The following is an 18,757-nucleotide window of genomic DNA, read 5'->3' as shown; positions in this document are numbered from 1 at the left end:
AATGGACATGGGTTTGTGTGGACTCCGGGAGTTGGTGGACAGGGAGGCCTGGCGTGCTATGGTTCATGGGGTCGCAAAGAGTCGCACATGACCTAGTGACCTAACTGAACTGAACTGAATGTTATTTTTCTGCAGGGTTATAAATTATGGTTAAAGAGTAGTGTCCTAATTTTTTAGAGATACATGCCTGTAGATTAAAAAAGAAATTACTAACATGCGTGATGTAAGGGTGAGTAGTGCATTTCACAATAATTTATCGGTAAAAGACATAATTTTAGTTCTAAATCTGTATGAATCAAGGAAGATTCTTCATTAATATTTTTGATCAGATATTAAAGAAATCAGAGCATAGTTATTTAGCGACAATAGCCACTACATGTATTTTTCCACCTGGAATTTAAACTAAAAATGAACAGCCATCCCTTGGTATCCATTGGGGATTGATTCCAGGTTCCCCTCAGATCTGCAGATGCTTAAGTCCTTTATATATAATGGTGAAGTATTTGCATTTAACTTAAGAATATCTTCCTGTCTACTTTATATCATTTCTAGACTACTTATAATACCTAATACAATGTAAATGCTATGTAAACAGCTGTAAATACAATGTAAATACTATGTAAATAGTTGCCATCACTTGGGCAATGTTTTGCTTTTTGGAACTTTCTGGAATTTTGGGAGAATATTTCTAATTCCTGTTTGATAGAACTTTCAAGCGCAGATATAAAGTTGTTGTTTAGTTGCTAAGTCAATGTTCAACTTTTTTGCAACCCTATGGACATTAGCCCACCAGGCTCCTCAGTCCATGGAATTTCCCAGGCAAGAATACTGGAGTGGGTTGCTATTACCTACTCCAGGGGATCTTCCTGACCCAGGGATTGAACTTGCATCCCCTGCATTGCAGGCAGATTCTTTACCACTGAGCCACCTGGGAAGCCCTGAAGATATGAAAGGTCAAGTGTAATAAAAGCCTTTGCTCTCCTCATGTCCTTATGCTCTTGATATCTTAAGCTTCTCACAGTTCCCTGGGCATAAATAGTTCCTTCTATAATTCCCTGCACTTGCTATTATGAATGAAATTGTTTTTGCATGACAAACTCCTACTCATACTTTAAGAACCAACTCAAAAGTAATGTCTATAATGAAACATTTCTAACCATCCCAGCATTACATTCTGTTCATTATATTGCTAATAATGCTATAACATAGGAACTATTTTTTATAGTACTTATTTAAGCTCATTTATTTGTTTTTTGCATGTGCTTCCCTAAAAGTTGACAGTGATCTTTATGTCTCTACCTCCTAACACATGAGCCCTTCTAGAGGGTGCTCAATAAATATTTGCAGAATCCACTTCAACTAATTATCAATGCAGTATATCTAAAATTGACTTTAAAATTGACCATGTCTAAGAAGTCTTGTTGAGTATTTTTCTGAAAAGACTTAAAAAGACGAGGTATACCATTCAAATTTTGGAACAACAATCTTACTAACAAGATGGGAAACAGCCATGCATTTAGATTGATTAGCCCTTTCAGTGATTTTTTTTGTTGAAATACTCTCAACACTTCATCTAAAGAAGCTAGTCCCAAACGTTTTAGTGAACAAATAGCATGAACTTAGTACCTACTCCATCAGCTACTGTTTTGCGATGAAAAACAAAAACAAAAATCTTAAAAAAAAAAAAAGTATAGAATTTGACATCAGTGAAAAAAGTTGCAAATTAACTTACAACATAAACATTTAAAAAGTTATCAAATTAAATAAATGAAAGAAATAATGAGAGGAAACCTAAAGCACTAATTTTAAAAAACCCTTTTGACAGATTTTACACTATGGTCTAGATACACATACTTATATACATATATAAATGAAAACAATACTTACCCCTAGCAACATAATGGAATCTGAGATATTTTATTCACTTTTTCATTGAAAAGAAAAACAAGCAAAACCCTCCTGGTAGACTTGCCAAAATGATTTCATACCCCACTAACGGGTTGAGATTTAAAGTTTGGTAAACACTGTCCAAAGAAATTCTGCATATTATCAATAATCCCTAGGCTACACTGAAAGCCACAATCTTAGAACAAATCTATATATGAAATATGCCTATATCAGAAAAATTATGAATAGGAAATATAATTTTAATAGGACACAGTAATTTCTGCTATAGTTAGGAAAAGTAAAACAGAATCTTGATATCTAAAAAAAAAAATGAAGGATATTATGTACACCTTAGTCTTAGAGCTCTAAAAGGGACAAAGCCACGATTCTTAGCTGACTACTGTTAAAGGAACTGAGATTTTAGTTTAACCAGTATTACTCTCAAGTTTAGTATTATTCTCAAGTTCTCCTTCAAGTCTAAGAAAGCCTTGTTTAAGAAATGCAATTCCACTTATCAGTTATTAAACTGTGAGATAATATAACATTAAAAATTTTCATGGTGTGTCCATCTCAAACTTAAATTGAAGACAAATCATTCTTCCTAACAGATATCTTTAAGTGTCTGTTATATAGAAATCCTATGGCTGCCACTAATTGCAAGACACTTTAAAAAACTTCTTTTCAAAAAAAATTTCTTTTCATAGTCAAATATAACATAAAATTCTTAGCTGATTTTCTTTTGTTAAAATCTAATAATTAAACATTCTCTGATAACTACCATAAGGCAATGAAGCTCTTTCCAACATTTATATAAATTTCTTTAGATAACACTGGATCTGCATAAATATTACTTTCAACATGAAATATTTTTGCTAAAAAGTTAGTGATTTCAAAAGAAAATTTTCATGAAATCATAAGTAGAAATTTAAATACAAAGACATTCCAGAAAAAAGAGCATTTATGTATATCAAATAAAACTGCCATTTACTTTTTACAAGACTGCCACAGACACATGAAGTTGTGCCCAGGTTTTCTCACTGGATCTCCATGTTGACTAGATGCACTGAATGGAGAAGGCTGAGAACTGTTAGGCTGGCTCTGAATCTGAACAGCTGGTGAAGGTGTCATTGGAGTGTTCTGTGAAAAAGACAAACCACACAGTTTGTGAAATGACACTGAAAAACATTCATATAGAACAGGTTTGTGAATTTGATTACAGTGATAGTTATGCACTTTCAACATAAAATTCACACTTGGGAGTTTTAAAGATTATCTTTTGGATACTCTTTAAGAGGATAACTAGTTTCAGAAACATATTTAAGAAGTCAAATTAATTTCATATGAATCACAAAGGCAAGACTGCATTGTTACTGTCACAGAATACACATAACTTAGAATTAAAGATTTTTATACTAATAAAATTGGGTAGAAATACAACTATAGATTAAACAGAGAAAAAATTATAAATGCACCCATTTTATTTACTAACATATATTCTTCAAAAGAAAAAAAATCAACTGTAAATTATTATTTCTTTGTATAATATCTCCTTTAAGATTGTAATGAGTAACATAAAACCATATATAGTAAAAATCAAAGGGAATTTCAGATGTTAAGAATGATATAACCATTTAAGTAGAATGTTGTAAATATTACTTTGCAGTAAAAGCTATTTTAACTAACAACTTCAATCTTTAAAGGTGCTCTGTTATAAATTTTGATGGATTACACAAGAAAAGGATTTTAATTGTATGCATAAGTTTTCTAAATATTAGCTACATTTTTCCCGTTATATCCCATCCTTTTCTCTCTGAAAAACACATAATAATTATAACATAGCTTAAAACAATTTGAAACAATACATTTTGAGGTTTAACTCAGATTTCACTCATAACATACATAGCACAAAGGAAAAAATGTTAAATTCCTCACAGACATGATTAGCATACCACTTTCAAAGTATTGTTTAAAGGAAATACATTCAAACTCTGGGAAAATATTCAATGTATTTGCTTATTTATAAAGTGATATTGGAAACAATGGAGCAAAACTAAGCTAAAAATTGCTGAAAACCTCTTATTGGAAAATTATAGTACTTTAAAAAAAACAGACAAAACAGAAACAGATAAGGCTCTAGCATAAAAGTGAATAAAGGAAAAGAATAAAGTGCCAAGAGTGAAGGTTCTTAGAAACGTGGAGTCATAGGAACTTTTGAGTTCTAAGCTCTAAGGAAAAAAATTTACTTTGAGATGTGACTGAAGTTGTTTTTATAATAGAGTCTCATTCTTACGATTTTCTAATATTATTAGTAAGAAAATATATACACGCATGAAAACCATGCATTTTAGGGCAGTACAGGTATCAATGGCTAGAAGTTAAGACTTTCCAGCTTGACAGAACAGGACTCAGAATTTCGATTTGCCTTTTAACCAGCTATGTGGCCCTGGGCAAACTACAAAACATCTCTGATTCTCAATTCCCTCATCCGAAAAGTGTAATAAAATCTAACTTCTGGGATGGTAGGAAGACTACAGAAACTCTACATGAAGAGCCTAGCTCTAGATTCTCAATAAATGGCAACTCACTATTATTATTTATGTTAATAGAGAAGTACAGAGTGAAACCATATTCTGGAGGAAAGATGATGAGTTCACTTTGGGGACAAGAACAGATCAGTAAGTGCAATTATTTAGCTATAGTTAAAGTTAATTATCTAGCAATAGTTAAATTATCTGGCAGTAGTTAAAGCTGGAACAAGAATCTGACAATCATTTATCTGTGAATTCTTAAACTCATAAAAACTAACAGTGAGAAAGTAGACACAGGGGTCAGGATCAGAGAGAAAGGAAGGGAAGAATAACATTAGACTAAATCTATTTACCAGGAAAAAAAAAAAAAGTCAAACTGTTTCCTTGAAATGAAACTACTGCATAAAAAATTCCATGAAATTCCAGTAAGTAAGAGTAACCAAGAGGATCAGTTTGAATCAAACACAAATATTGAAGAGTGACAGAAATATAATCTCAGAATTATAACTGAAGGGTAAATCTGTCAGAGCTATCAAATTCCCTCAGAATGAACTTTCTGGTTCCCTACACTATTACCATTTACCCTAGGTATTTTATTGACTAGCTTGTCATATACTTTTAAATTAGGTTTATTTTTTTTTATATGCTAACAAAGCTTTATCCTATTTTGTTCTTCATTGTAGAACTCTTAACTGGTGTCATACACGAAAGTTAAATAACAGGGAATCATAGGGTATTTAGCCCCAACTGTTAATGATTTATGAGGATGTGGCAAGGATGACTGAAGTTAATCCAAACTGTTCAATTAAGAATGAATAAAAGACATATTAACCAAATGCAATGTGCAGAAAATTGTCTACACATTGCATCTGGTGTTCTCTGGATCTTAATTCAAACAAAATTTATAAAACACATTTTTAAAGACTAAGAACAAACTGAGTGTCATGCAATATTAAGAAAGTACTATTTTTGTTAGGTGTGATTTGGTATTATAAATACTTATAAATACATACTGAAATATTTATTAGTAACTTAAAATCTTTGGGACTTACTTTACTGCAGGGGAAAAACAGTGGTGAAGAAGAGATGAAACTAGAAAGGCAATGGTAACATTATTTAAAGCTGGGTGAAGGATAAGGTTGGGTAAAGGTCAGTAAGCCTCTATTCTTGTGTATGTCTAAAATTTTCACAATAAAAAGTAAACAAACAACAACAAAAAAACAGAGCTAAATATATCAATAAAACAAAATGAATTAAACTACTTATAGAAAATACCAAATGAAAAATTCCAAGACTTGCATTTTCTTTGAATAAAGCAGTATATTTACTTTACCGGGAGAAGTACCAATGACCTCAGAAACACAGATGATACCACCCTTACGGCAGAAAGTGAAGAGGAACTAAAGAGCCTCTTGATGAGAGTAAAAGAGTTGGCTTAAAACTCAACATTCAGAAAACTAAGATCATGGCACCTGGTCCCATCACTTCACAGAAAATAGATGGGGAAACAATGGAAACAGTGAGAGACTTTATTTTCTTGGGATCCAAAATCACTGCAGATGGTGACTGCAGCCATGAAATTAAAAGATGCTTGCTCCGTGGAAGAAAAGCAATGACCAACCTAGACAGCACATTATAAAGCAGAGACATTACTTTGCCAACAAAGGTCCGTCTAGTCAAAGGTATGGTTTTTCCAGTAGTCATGTATGGATGTGAGAGTTGAAATAAAGAAAGCTGAGCGCCAAAGCATTGATGCTTTTGAACTGTGGTGTTGGAGAAGATCAGAATCCCTTGGACTGCAAGGAGATCCAACCAGTCAACACTAAAGGAAATCGGTCCTGAATATTCATTGGAAGGACTGATGCTGAAGATGAAGCTCCAGTACTTCGGCCTGATGTGAAGAACTGACTCATTGGAAAAGACTCTGATGCTGGGAATTGAAGGCAGGAGGAGAAGGGGATGACAGAGGATGAGATGGTTGGATGGCATCACCGACTCAATGGACGTGAGTTTGAGTGAACTCCGAGAGTTGGTGATGGACAAGGAAGCCTGGCATGCTGCAGTCCATGGGGTCACAAAGAGTAGGACACAACTGAGTGAATTGAACTGGAAGTAGTATTTTTTATTTTTTCCTATATTAGAAAATTACATATTTCTTTTAACAAAACCAATTTTTAATAGTTTGTTTACACTGTATTGTATGTTTTTTAAAGTACTACTTAAACTATGTTTTAAGAACTAGGTCTTTTACATAAAATGCAAAATATATTTCTTTTAGGATATAAAAGTGCCTGATATTAACCATAACCCTAACTTAAATATAAATGTAAAAGTGGTCTCAAAATCATGTTTTTGGAATGATCACTCCTGAGGAATATTGTTCAATACTATTCTTTGTTCTGCTCTACTGAAGAACTAACTTTTCGTATTTTAGTACCTCTGTAGTACTGTGTGACCAGAAAAGTAAAATTAAACAAAGAATATGAAATAATTCTGTGATTCCTTTTTTAATGTAAAATTATCTAAAACGTTAATGTAGCAGTTTTACTTTTGGCAAAGATATTTCCTTTTGTTAAAATAAGAAATTATAATCTTGCCTTCCTTTAACATCTTTTCAAGAGTAAACTGTGGCTGAAACTTCTAGACTGTACTGATGTTAAAAATTTTCTGATATAAGACTTGGGATTTGAAGTTCTTAAACACTTATATATTATGAAGAATAAATCAGGCATTATAACACCTAAGGTCTAATTGAAAGAATAAGGAAAATACACTCTAAAGAGTAAGTAGAGATACTTTTAAATGCTTGTAAGGAACAAGAACAAAATTTATTCTAAATGTGGTATTAACGAGGTTACACTTAGTTTAAACAAAATACACATCTTTACAGAACAGAATTAAGATAATCACTGGAAAAGAGATCCTTGTGAGTGTGGGAAAGTTAATTCAACTCTTTAAAAAGGGTTATGGACAAGCTAATATCTAAGGTTCTTTCTGCTCTAATATTGCCTCATTTTCATAACCTATCCAAGTCCTCTTATTAAGTATAACTAGACAATCAACACATACAAAGTCTATCTTATAAACAGAACACATTGAAGTGTAAACGAAAAAATCATTTAGTGCTAATGATTTTCTTAATTATTACAATGTACTACTAGCTTCCCTGGTGGCTCAGATGGTAAAGCGTCTGCCTACCCTGTGGGAGACCCGGCTTCAATCCCTGGGTCGGGAAGATCTCCTGGAGAAGGCAATGGCACCCCACTCCAGTACTCTTGCGTGGAAAATCCCATGGATGGAGGAACCTGGTAGGCTGCAGTCCATGGGGTTGCAAAGAGTTGAACACGAATGAGAGACTTCACTTTCTTTCACTTTCACTGCTGCTGCTGCGTCGCTTCAGCTGTGTCCGACTCTGTGCGACCCCACAGACGGCAGCCCACCAGGCTCCTCCGTCCCTGGGATTCTCCAGGCAAGAACACTGGAGTGGGTTGCCATTGCCTTCTCCAATGCGTGAGACTGAAAAGTGAAAGTGAAGTTGCTCAGTCGTGTCCGACTCTTTGTGACCCCATGGACTGCAGCCTACCAGGCTCGTCCACCCATGGGATTTTCCAGGCAAGAGTACTGGAGTGGGGTGCCATTGCCTTCTCCACTACTAGTCTACAAATCTGAGCAGTAATATGCTTCAAAAAAAATTGACATTCCTGTGACTCTTGCTAAAATGATCTTCTATGGTTATGACTAGACATAGCCCCCCTGAGATTGCAGATATGCTTTCTGATAGGTTGGGTAACTTTTCAAACTCTTTATCAAAGAATCAAGGGGACCAGGCAGATACCCACATTCAATGTTAGCACCATTTCAAAAAGGATTCATATATGAAGGACAGAAAACTAAGGAGCAGCATCTATAAAATACCTTAAGTAAGTACATCCTTAAGTAAACTATTTTTATATACAAGAATCGGGCATGACATCAGATCACAGGATGAACAGATACAGATATATTCAACATGTGTTTTAAATGCTTCTGAAAAAGACAAGTCTTCAGTTAAGTATAATTAATTTTTTCCATTTTTATTATCTTATATGCCAATCTAGTACCATGCCTTCAGCAGATACAATTTCACGAATAGTGGAAGAGAGCAGGGCTCAGAAACAGTATCCATATTGTGGCAGATTGAAAATAAGTAGTTTTAAAGAAAGAAATGTACCTTGAAGTTAAGTACAGTTATTTCATACTTAGCTAAATACCATTTAAGTACAAAATATATGGTTATAGCATTTAGTTTCATATTTCTTTCCCCTTTATGTGTTCCTAGTATCTCTTCTGTAGTAAAATTAATACAGCTAATTAGTGGGAGTGAGAAGGAACAAAACTGAGAAAAGAAATATTAAATAACAATGGTATTAGGAAGGATTACCTGTTGGCCATTCTCAGCAGGGATATTTCCCTGCAGTCTTTCCAGCCCTGAGCATTCTGCAAGTCTAGAAGTTCCTTCTTGGTGTAAAGGTACCTCCTTAACATCCCCCACCCCTTGAAACGGTATAAAATAACAAAGGTGAGTGAAGTCGCTTAGTCGTGTCCGACTCTTAGCGACCCCGTGGACTGCAGCCTACCAGGCTCCTCCGTCCATGGGATTTTCCAGGCAAGAGTACTCGAGTGGGGTGCCATTGCCCTCTCCAATAAAATAACAAAGTATAGCTAAAAAAAAAAAATCACATTTAAATTCCTCTATTTCATCTACCTGTTTAAAGTGCCAAATCAAATACTGGATAAAATGGTATTAAACCAAGGTCTAAAATGCAATTCTAAGACTATATAAAGAAATTTAAAGAATCTGGGCAACAGTGGAAATGGTTTTTATTAACAAGCTCTTAGGAAGGTCCAACAGCCTCCCTTCCAAGGAAACTTATGATATCATCTTGAGCAGCTTGGTAATTTTTTAGCCTTTATGGGTACTTTATCCTATGTGTTAATTGCTCAGTCGTGTCCAATTCTTTGTGACTTTATGGACTGTAGCCCACCAGGCTCCTCTGTCCATGGGATTCTCCAGGCAAGAATACTAGAGTGGGTTGCCATTCCCTTCTCCAGGGAATCATCTTGATGCAGGGACTGAACCCGGGTCTCCTCTGTTGTAGGCATATTCTTTACTGTCTGAGCCACCAAAGATGAAACATACTTGCACCATTACTGAGCACCAGACTGTGTATTGGGCCTTGTGCTAAGAGTTATACACAGATATCCTGTTCTGTTTGTTTCTTATTCTTATAGACACCATCTATGTATGCTATGTCTCTTTTTCCTTGCAAAGTTTTACATTTCTATGTGCCAACAAAATACCAACTTCAAAAATAAAGACTATAGCTGTTTGAAATAAACTACATTCTTGGGGAGAATACATAAAATTTATACACATTTTTTAGATTAGGAGTAAGCATCACCAACTCAATGGACATGGGTTTTGGTGAACTCTGGGAGTTGGTGATGGACAGGGAGGCCTGGCATACTGTGGTTCATGGGGTCGCAAAGAGTTGGACACAATGAGTGACCGAACTGAACTGAAAATGTATTAATTTTATGGCTTGATTTAGATGTATATATGTCCAATATGTTAAATTCTAGCATTGTGATCCTGAAATTATCTTTCAGTGATACTTATATCTTATAAGCTAGTCATTAAAATAATGTTACATATAAAAGGAATATCTAGGATTTGACAAAGAAATCTTTTAGAATAGTGGTAAATGGGCTAAGAGCACGAGCTCTGGTTTCAGACCCACCAGATTTGTCCTGCACCACCTCATATTAGTTGGTAACCTTGGGCAAGTTATTTAGCATTGTGAGGCCTCTTCTCTAAAATAGAAATTATAATGTTTACCTAATAGAGTTTCTTTGTGAATCAAATGACAAAATAGTGCAAAATTCCTAACACAGGTCCTAGAGTTAGCTAGTATTGCTTGTTTTTTGTTATTTAGGTATCATTGTTGAACATAACCACACTGGAGGGTTAAAGGACGCAATAAACAAGGGTGGATGAAGCAATTTCATAGTAAGAGAGGTTTTCTCTAATCTGGCTTGGTCTACTGTAACTCTTTAGGATTACAAGGGAATCTAAAAAAAAGTGGAGCACATAAGATGAACTGGGAAATTGTTAAATATAAAAAAAATATGCTGAATGCTTAGTATATGTTAGATATTGCATTATTAAAAGAATTTTTCGTGTGCTTTTAAGTGAAAAACTCACCCTGTTGAAGCTTGACTAAAAATGACTTGGTATTTTCCACAAAAACTCCATATTAATTATTGCCATGTACATAATATACACTGAAGAATCCTCAACCTATTTAGATACCCTGAAATAGACCTAAGCAATACTAATATGAATTTAAAAAGTCATTATGCTCCCAGAGCAGTACTGTCCAGCTTTACCCATTCACATGAAGAAAAACACACATTAGTGAATGATGTTCTAAGCAAGGGATTCTTTGCTTTCTCATCTTCCATTTTGCTTCCCTACTCCCACCTCTCTCTTGTCATCTAGATTGGTATCAATACCAACACAATCTGCTGTTATCATCAGAAGCACAGAGAAAAAACCCAAGACAGAAGAGTGCTAGCAGAGTTGGCAACAGTCACAGAAGGTTCTGGCTGTGTAGTAATTAGGAAACAAAGAATGAAGTAGTAGTAATCCAGGAAACAGCATATAAGATTGTCCTTAAAATCTTTATAGGCTGATTGGATCCTCAATTCAGTAGCACTGATTTTAGAAAACACTTTTATGTACTGAGGCATGCAGAGAGGGGATAGTAGATATTTAAAAGGGAATAAATAGAGCAAAGGAATAAGAGACACAAAATATTAAATACCAGAATAGCTGAAACAAATTGAAATTATAAGAAATAAACCTTTTTAAAGAATAAAGGCAACTAATTCAATACCTAAGATAATAACACACTTGATAAAATTCTTATGGAATTCACCTTTTTTACAAAAGTACTGTGCAAGAAGCCTCAAAAATACACTCATGTCAAAATCAAATACAGAAATTCCCTTCTGGTGTACTCTTAGCAAACCTCTCCCAAACAAGACCAAGTTACATTTTAAAAATACTCCCTACAATGTTAGATGACAAGTACTTCTCTATCTTGGCTCTACCTTGCGTGTACAACAACATAGAAAAATGCTTTAAACCAGGGGTCCTCAACCCCTTGTCAGTGGCCTGTTAGGAATCAGGTGGCACAGCAGGGGTGAGCGGTAGGCTAGCAAGGGAAGAGTCACCTGCTCCCATGATTGGTATTACCTCCTGAACCTTCGCATTTCCCCCACCCCACCTCAGGGATGGAAAAAAAACTGTCTTCCATGAAACAGGTCCCTGGTGCCCAAAAGGTTGGAGACCACTGCTTTAAACCATGTGTTTAAGTTAACAACTGAAAATTGTTCAATATTACAAAGAACAGAGAAAAATAAAAGAGCACGACAGCTTGAGTACACTGGTGCTGCTGCTGCTAAGTCGCTTCAGTCGTGTCCCACTCTGTGCGACCCCACAGACGGCAGCCCACCAGGCTCCCCCGTCCCTGGGATTCTTCAGGCAAGGGCACTGGAGTGGGTTGCCATTTCCTTCTCCAATGCATGAAAGTGAAAAGTGGAAGTGAAGTCGCTCAGTCGTGTCCGACTCTTAGAGACCCCATGGACTGCAGCCTACCAGGCTCCTCTGTCCATCGGATTTTCCAGGCAAGCGTACTGGAGTGGGGTGCCATTGCCTTCTCCTGAGTACATTGCTAGGTCCTCCCAATTACCTTTTCAAGGTAAAACATGGAAGAACAGTGCATTTCCCCCTAAAATCATATTTACACATCAGGACTTTTTAAGAGAAATGTGACAGGACAATGACTCACCTGTGGGACCACATTCTGTACGTATGTTGGTGGATGCTGCTGCTTCTGCTGAACAGCACTTTCTATTGCTACTTTAGCTACAGTGCTTGGATCTGCTCCTGCTGGCACCGCAACCATCGTTGCACTGCAGCCAGCATTGTTGGGGTCACTGATTGTAACAATTCTAACCCCCACTTTATTTGGAATTCCTGTGACTGTTTCCCTATCATTATCCTCTGCTGGCCTCTTTACAGTTTTGCATTCTGCTGTGCCATTTGTAGACCGAACGTCAGACAACAGGGCAGGAGAATGGGACACTCTTGATCCTGAGTGGGGAACGGCTACGATTTGATGCCCCTGTATAACAGAGGTTGCAGAATGTGGTGAGACAACTACACTTGGGCGTTGCTGAGGCACATCTGAATTCAAACTTGAAGCTAGAGGTCCATTAGGCAAATCAGTACCACTAAACTGCTGTGTTGCCACATTTGAGGCCTCCTGTATACTGCTCACAGATGGTGAAACACCCAAAGTTAATATAGGTCCATTAGAAGTTCTTTCTAGTTGATCACCTTTGGCAGTATCTTGCTGAGTGGCATCTAAAGTCCCTTGTGGTTCCATTGGAGATATCTCACCATTTCCTACATGATTGGAAGTTTTGTGATTTGGAATGTTTTTGCTTAAATGAGAACCATCTCCTTTATCAAAATCACAGATTCCATTAACTAGAGGTTTTTTCAAATCACTTTTAATATCCTGCATGTCCATTTGTTCTGAGTTCTGTTTTCCAGATGCTCCATTCTCACCTAATTCTAACGATGGCCCATTACTGATTAGTGAGCACTGATTAGCCTCACTTTGAATTTTCCCTGAGTTTGAAGGAGGTAGACTTGAGTCACTGTATTTTCTCCCATTTAGAAGACTTCCCACCTGCATTTCATTTTCCTTTGTATCCCCATTGCTGGTGTTTGTGGTTCCTCGTCTGCAGGACGGGTTCTCCATGACTTCAATTTTACGTTCATGAACATGTAAACCTGTTGCTTCTTTTGCTTCCTCCTCCTTTTGGCAAATTATTTTATCACCTTTGAATGGGGGAGTAGCAGTAGTACAAGATGATTGTCCAGCTGGAGATGCTTGAGTGGCTGGAAGCGTTTGCACCTGAAGTCCAACTCCTGCCTGGGTCCCGCTCATGGTAATTCCTGCTGGAGCAATGAGCTGAGTTGTATTTCCCTGACTCACAGTTGCAGTTGCAAAACTTGTATTTGGCACAACTGTTATGGTTACCTGGTTGCCAGAAGTCCCTTGGAAAATGGTTGCTGGGCTATTTGAGATCAGCGGGCCTGGCAATATTTGTAAGTTCGAGATGGGCACGGTTTGCACTCCCCCAGTGGGTGGCATTGCACTTTGGACCAACTGAACATTTTGCTGCCCAACCAATAGCTGCTGAGCTGGAGTTTGCCCTTGCACTCCAAAACCTGCTGCTTGGTTATTGGCCACCTGGTACACCACCTGAGGACTAGGAGCTCTTGCATTATTTGGGGGAGGAATCTGTGGAGCTGGGAGAATAAGCTTACCACCGGGAGTTGAAGGACCACGCTTTGGAAGCAGCAACTGTTTTATCAGACTCGACTCACCAGAAGCAGGCTGACCAACTCCTGCATTTGTTTGCTGTGGTTGAACTTGCATCTGTACTTGTTGTGGCTGCTGAACTTGTACTTGTACCTGTTGTGGAGGTGCTGGTGAATGCTGCTGCTGTTGCTGCCTTTTCACAGACAGCATTTGACTGACAGTAGGAGGCGGTCCCTGTGGTTGAGGTGTGGAAGAAGATGACATGGCAGTAGGGACCTGGTTAGTAGTAGGTGGGACAGGTGATGGTGAGGAAGATGGAGTAATGTTTGGTTGTCCAGTTAGCTGAACTGCCTGGCCAGCTGGAAGAGCTGCTGGATTAGCAAGAACAATTTGGTGAATGGCTGGTGCATAAGTTTGACCTTGTTGAGCTGGCTGGCTTACAATCACTACACTTTGTTGGGTTGGCTGCTGTGGCTGTTGAATAGGCTGTTGTACCACTGTTGATGAAACTTGCTGAGAAGGGAGAGGTTTTGGTGCAATGTTTTGAAACCCTACCCTTGAGGGTTGTGGACTTGGGACACCAGCAATGGTAACCATTTGTCCTGTAGCTACCTGAAAATTCTGTACTGAAGTTGCTGAGACAATATTGGATGTAGAAGTCGTTACATACTGTGGGGGTGCTATGATAACAGTGTCCTGTGGCTGGCTACCAGCTGATGTTTGCTGAGATGAAGTTTGTACAGGTTGGGGTGATGTGGTGATTAACTGTTGACCCTGTGAAACTGTAGAAGTACATGCTGGTATGTTCTGAACTCTGCCAAATATATGACTCTGTGGGACAGCTTGCTGAATCACTGTAACAGGAGTGCCAGAAGGTATCTGCCCCGGTACCACTGTGTGTAATGGAGACTGCTGTGGAATTACTGATGGATGGTGAAGCATCTGGGAATTTACAACTGTAACAGGCTGTGGCCCTGTACTATGATTCTGAACCACAGAACTCTGTGCAGCTCCTCCTCCCACAGCAATACTAACAGGAACTGCTGTCTGGGGTATAGAGTTCTGGATTACTGTAGCCTTAACGACTTCACAAGGAATCGGAGCTTTATTTTGAATGACGGTCACCGGAGCATTTTGCTGCTGGTGGGTATGAATCGAAGGATTTGGTGGAATTCTTGAAACAGTCTGTGCCACAGTATGAACACCTTGTACTGGAAAAGACATTTGTGTTGCAGTCAAACTTGAAGACTGGTTGGTAACAGGAGTCCTCTGAAAATGGTTTCCTACAGTTTGTGGTCCATGAGGGATTCCTGAAATTATGAGGAAAAGTTAAAATTCACACTGAAATGACTGAAAAGCAGCATGCAGAAATTATTTTACTTAATTTCAAGAGAAAACAGTTTTAAGAAATTAACAACTTTGCACTATATGATAAAATAATAGAACAAGAAATAAAATGCTACTGAAAAACAAGGACAAGTTATACATCTTGAATGCATATAATACATGTTTTCATTTAGCCTTCTTATTAAATTGGTAATATTTAATCACAATAAAAATACCTGCGGGTGAAGGACTTGGAGATACATCAGGTACAGAATCAACACGAACAACGGGAGTAGAAACAGGTTGCTGCTGATAGTACATCTGAATGGGAAGTGGGATAGCCCTACGTTTTACTCCTACTACATGAATATGCGCCTGCCCATTGTTACTGGAATCCTCCACTCTCTTCACTGTATGATTTGGAAAGACTGTTCTGTAAAGTACACACACATTCAATTTTAATAACTAGCACATTAACAAAAAACACTAAATTCTAACAATGTTTACACGAACAGCAACAGTATATTCACTGCTACTTATATATGAACCAATATGAATCATATATTCTACAAGGATGGGAAACAAAGAATTAAATATTAATGTAAAAGATCAATTCTCCAATTTCAAAAATAATTATTATTAACATTGTAGGGTTTAAAACAATTCTACTACATATGTAATTAATAAAAAAGCTACATCAAGTCAATGCCTAGTTTATGAACTTTGCAAAATATCAAAAAGTCATGATGTTTGAAGACAGAGCTCAGTCACAGACTATTATTCAAGATTTTAAAGGGCGAACGCTATGTCTTTAACACATATAAACAGCAGGAAAAGCGTACACTTAATTTCTCCCTTTTCTTTCTTTGATAAACCTCAGAATGTTTAAACACAAACACCATGTTTGATATCAAAATTCCCTTCAATTTAAACTTCCACCACATTACAATCTAACCATACAAAACTTTAAGTAGTGGAGATATTCAAGACTAGGTAGATAGTTGGTACATCTTCCTAGGTAGCTCAGCTGGTAAAGAATCCACCTGCAATGCCAGAGACCCCAGTTCAAAACCTGGGTCAAAAGTTCCCCTTGAGAAGGGATAGTCTACCCACTCCAGTATTCTTGGGCTTCCTTGGTGGCTCAGACAGTAGAGAATCTGCCTGCAATGCAGAAGACCTAGATTCAGTCCCTCGGTTGGGAAGATTCCCTGCAGGAGGGCATGGCAACCCACTCCAGTATTCTTGCCTGGAGAATCCCCATGGACAGAGGAGCCTGGCAGGCTTACAGTCCATAGGGTTCCGTTGAGTTGGACATGACTGAGTAACTAAACACAGCACAGATAGTTGTTATGTTCTCAACAGAGGAAGGGGTATGTAAATTAAAGAAATATAAATCCTACCTAAGACATTTATAAAATCCAGTTGATGTTAGGATTCCACCACGAGCCAATTTACTGCAAGTTGATAGGTACTCAGAATACATTTCTGCTCGAGAGACAGAACAATCTGGATTTACTTCAAAATGAGCATTTAGCCTAAAAGAGGAAATAAAAAAAAATACATGGCATTATGCAATATACTATAGAATCTATACTTAACCATTTGAAGGCAATGTGTTATAAATTAATAATCATATCTTATTGATCAAATTTCACTATCATGCTATTTGCAAAATATATGCTAAGATTTAGGTAGACTAAATCAAATAAAAAGAGATTCCTTAATCATTCTTATTTTAGTATAAAATATCATTATCCACAAATATAAAAACCAATATTCACAAATATATGTGAATACATCAGCAGAGATGGTATGCTGGCAATAAATATTCTACAACACATTAATTTTATTCAGTGAATACTCAAAATATAACAGAAGCTCCCAATTATGAGTTATTGGTGATGTGAAAAATGAAGGAAAAACAACTAAACTTTTGTTGCTCTTGAATAAAATTTCTTCAGAAAAAAACTCTCCTAAACATTTAACTACTTCTTAAAACAATGATACTTCTCATGCTGCACACTCCCCTTCCCCACCTCAGAGACTCTATTCCTAATTAATTACAAGGTAATTCAAACTTCAGTTTGTCTTTGTTATAGAGTGACTGCAGCTATAAGTTAGGATTGGAGGCCTAGTTAACCATAAAGGACTCTTTCTAGAACTCACTATATATATATATACAAGACAGGCTAACCTACAGCTGTTTCCTATTAACTGAATCAAATGATAATTATGATAAAATAATTTAAAATGCTTCTCTTCTCCTCCCTAGAAATGGCAGAAATAAGAATTTATAAGACCAAGTCTGTAACTAACACACACACATTTTACAGTGGATGCAGTACTTATTTTTTCTAACTTTCATAACTTTGAGTATCGAGTTTTCAAATAGACCAGAAACAAAAAACTGTTTGGTTTCAATATAGAAGACAAATATTTTCAAATATCATTGGAAGATTTATCAAGTATAAAGCGTCAGGTTTAACAATACAGAATATGAAGAAATAGCAAAAAATTAGAGATATTACCATAAACCTGATTTAAGAAAAGTAGAGAAAAGTGTCATAGGAACACAGATATGAAAGCACCAAAAATATGGAACATAAAGTGACAGGAACATGGAATGGGAGAAAAATGTTAGAGAATGGGGGAAAAGGGAAAGAAGTTTTTTAAAGTAATACATCACCGAAAAGTGATCTTACATTTCAATCTGTTAATCTTCTAAAGAATTTAAGTTGAAATTCATAAGCAATGTAGAGGCAATTAGCCATGAAAAAATGAAATCTAACCAATTCTACATTTATTTTTTTTCAGGAAGTGGCTGAGATGTGACCAGTCAGTCTTCTCAAAAAAATTTAAAATTAATATTTCAATGTAGACATACTAGTTATTCTATCATTTGATTAGTTACCTCTTACTACTCACAAAAAGAAAAAATTAACTAGCAATGAACAAGAAATTTTGCTTTTGATAAAAAAAAAAGGGACATTTAATAACAAAATCTGGTTCTAAGAAGTCAGTCCAATTGTTTTAATAAAATATTAAGAAAAACAAATTCTATAATACAACAAACTTTATTTTCTACAAAATCAATGACAATTTTTTAACACAAATTTTGCTTGAAAAGAAGTGGTGTGATTTAATGAAATTTTAATCAAAGACTATTTTAATTCTGAAGATTCTGATACTTTACTTTCAAACTATTCCAAAATACAGGTGAAGTGATTTTATACTGTCGTTTCTTGTATAAATGATATCCTATTCTAACTAGAAAGAAATACAGAGTAAAACATTCTGGATGACTGCTGAAATAATTTCCTTTTCTCATTTGCTTTGTTCTTCCCAAGGATAAAGCCTTAATAGAAATAAACCACTTACCACTGACAAGCAAACTTCTCACTATCTATTTCCACTATTCCTGGAGGTGGAGCAACATGCTGTGCTACAACTGCTCTGGAAGCTAAAGAAAAAAATACATTAGCTACATCATTTTTTAAAACTACAGGCCATATTTAGTTCATGGATATGGAACCAGTTAATACTCACAATGAATACCTTTTAAAAAGGTGTATA

The 18,757-nt window shown here is 36.3% G+C and overlaps 1 protein-coding gene across 1 annotated transcript in view; it reads right to left on the bottom strand.

Moving 5' to 3' along the window:
- Positions 1 to 18,757, bottom strand: part of ARID2 (AT-rich interaction domain 2) — a 208,334-nt gene that overhangs the window by 42,542 nt on the left and 147,035 nt on the right. The window contains exons 12-16 of the mRNA XM_005907871.3: positions 18,563 to 18,644; positions 16,585 to 16,719; positions 15,421 to 15,617; positions 12,311 to 15,168; positions 2,876 to 3,024 (exon numbers count right to left, since the gene is read on the bottom strand). Coding sequence (XP_005907933.2) covers positions 2,876 to 3,024; positions 12,311 to 15,168; positions 15,421 to 15,617; positions 16,585 to 16,719; positions 18,563 to 18,644 — 3,421 coding nt within the window. The remainder of the gene's footprint in view (positions 1 to 2,875; positions 3,025 to 12,310; positions 15,169 to 15,420; positions 15,618 to 16,584; positions 16,720 to 18,562; positions 18,645 to 18,757) is intronic.

Source organism: Bos mutus, chromosome 5 (assembly GCF_027580195.1).
Source record: "Bos mutus isolate GX-2022 chromosome 5, NWIPB_WYAK_1.1, whole genome shotgun sequence".
NCBI lineage: Eukaryota > Metazoa > Chordata > Mammalia > Artiodactyla > Bovidae > Bos > Bos mutus.
The sequence above is the reverse complement of the archived record's forward strand: the minus strand, read 5'-3'. Positions and strand labels throughout refer to the sequence as shown.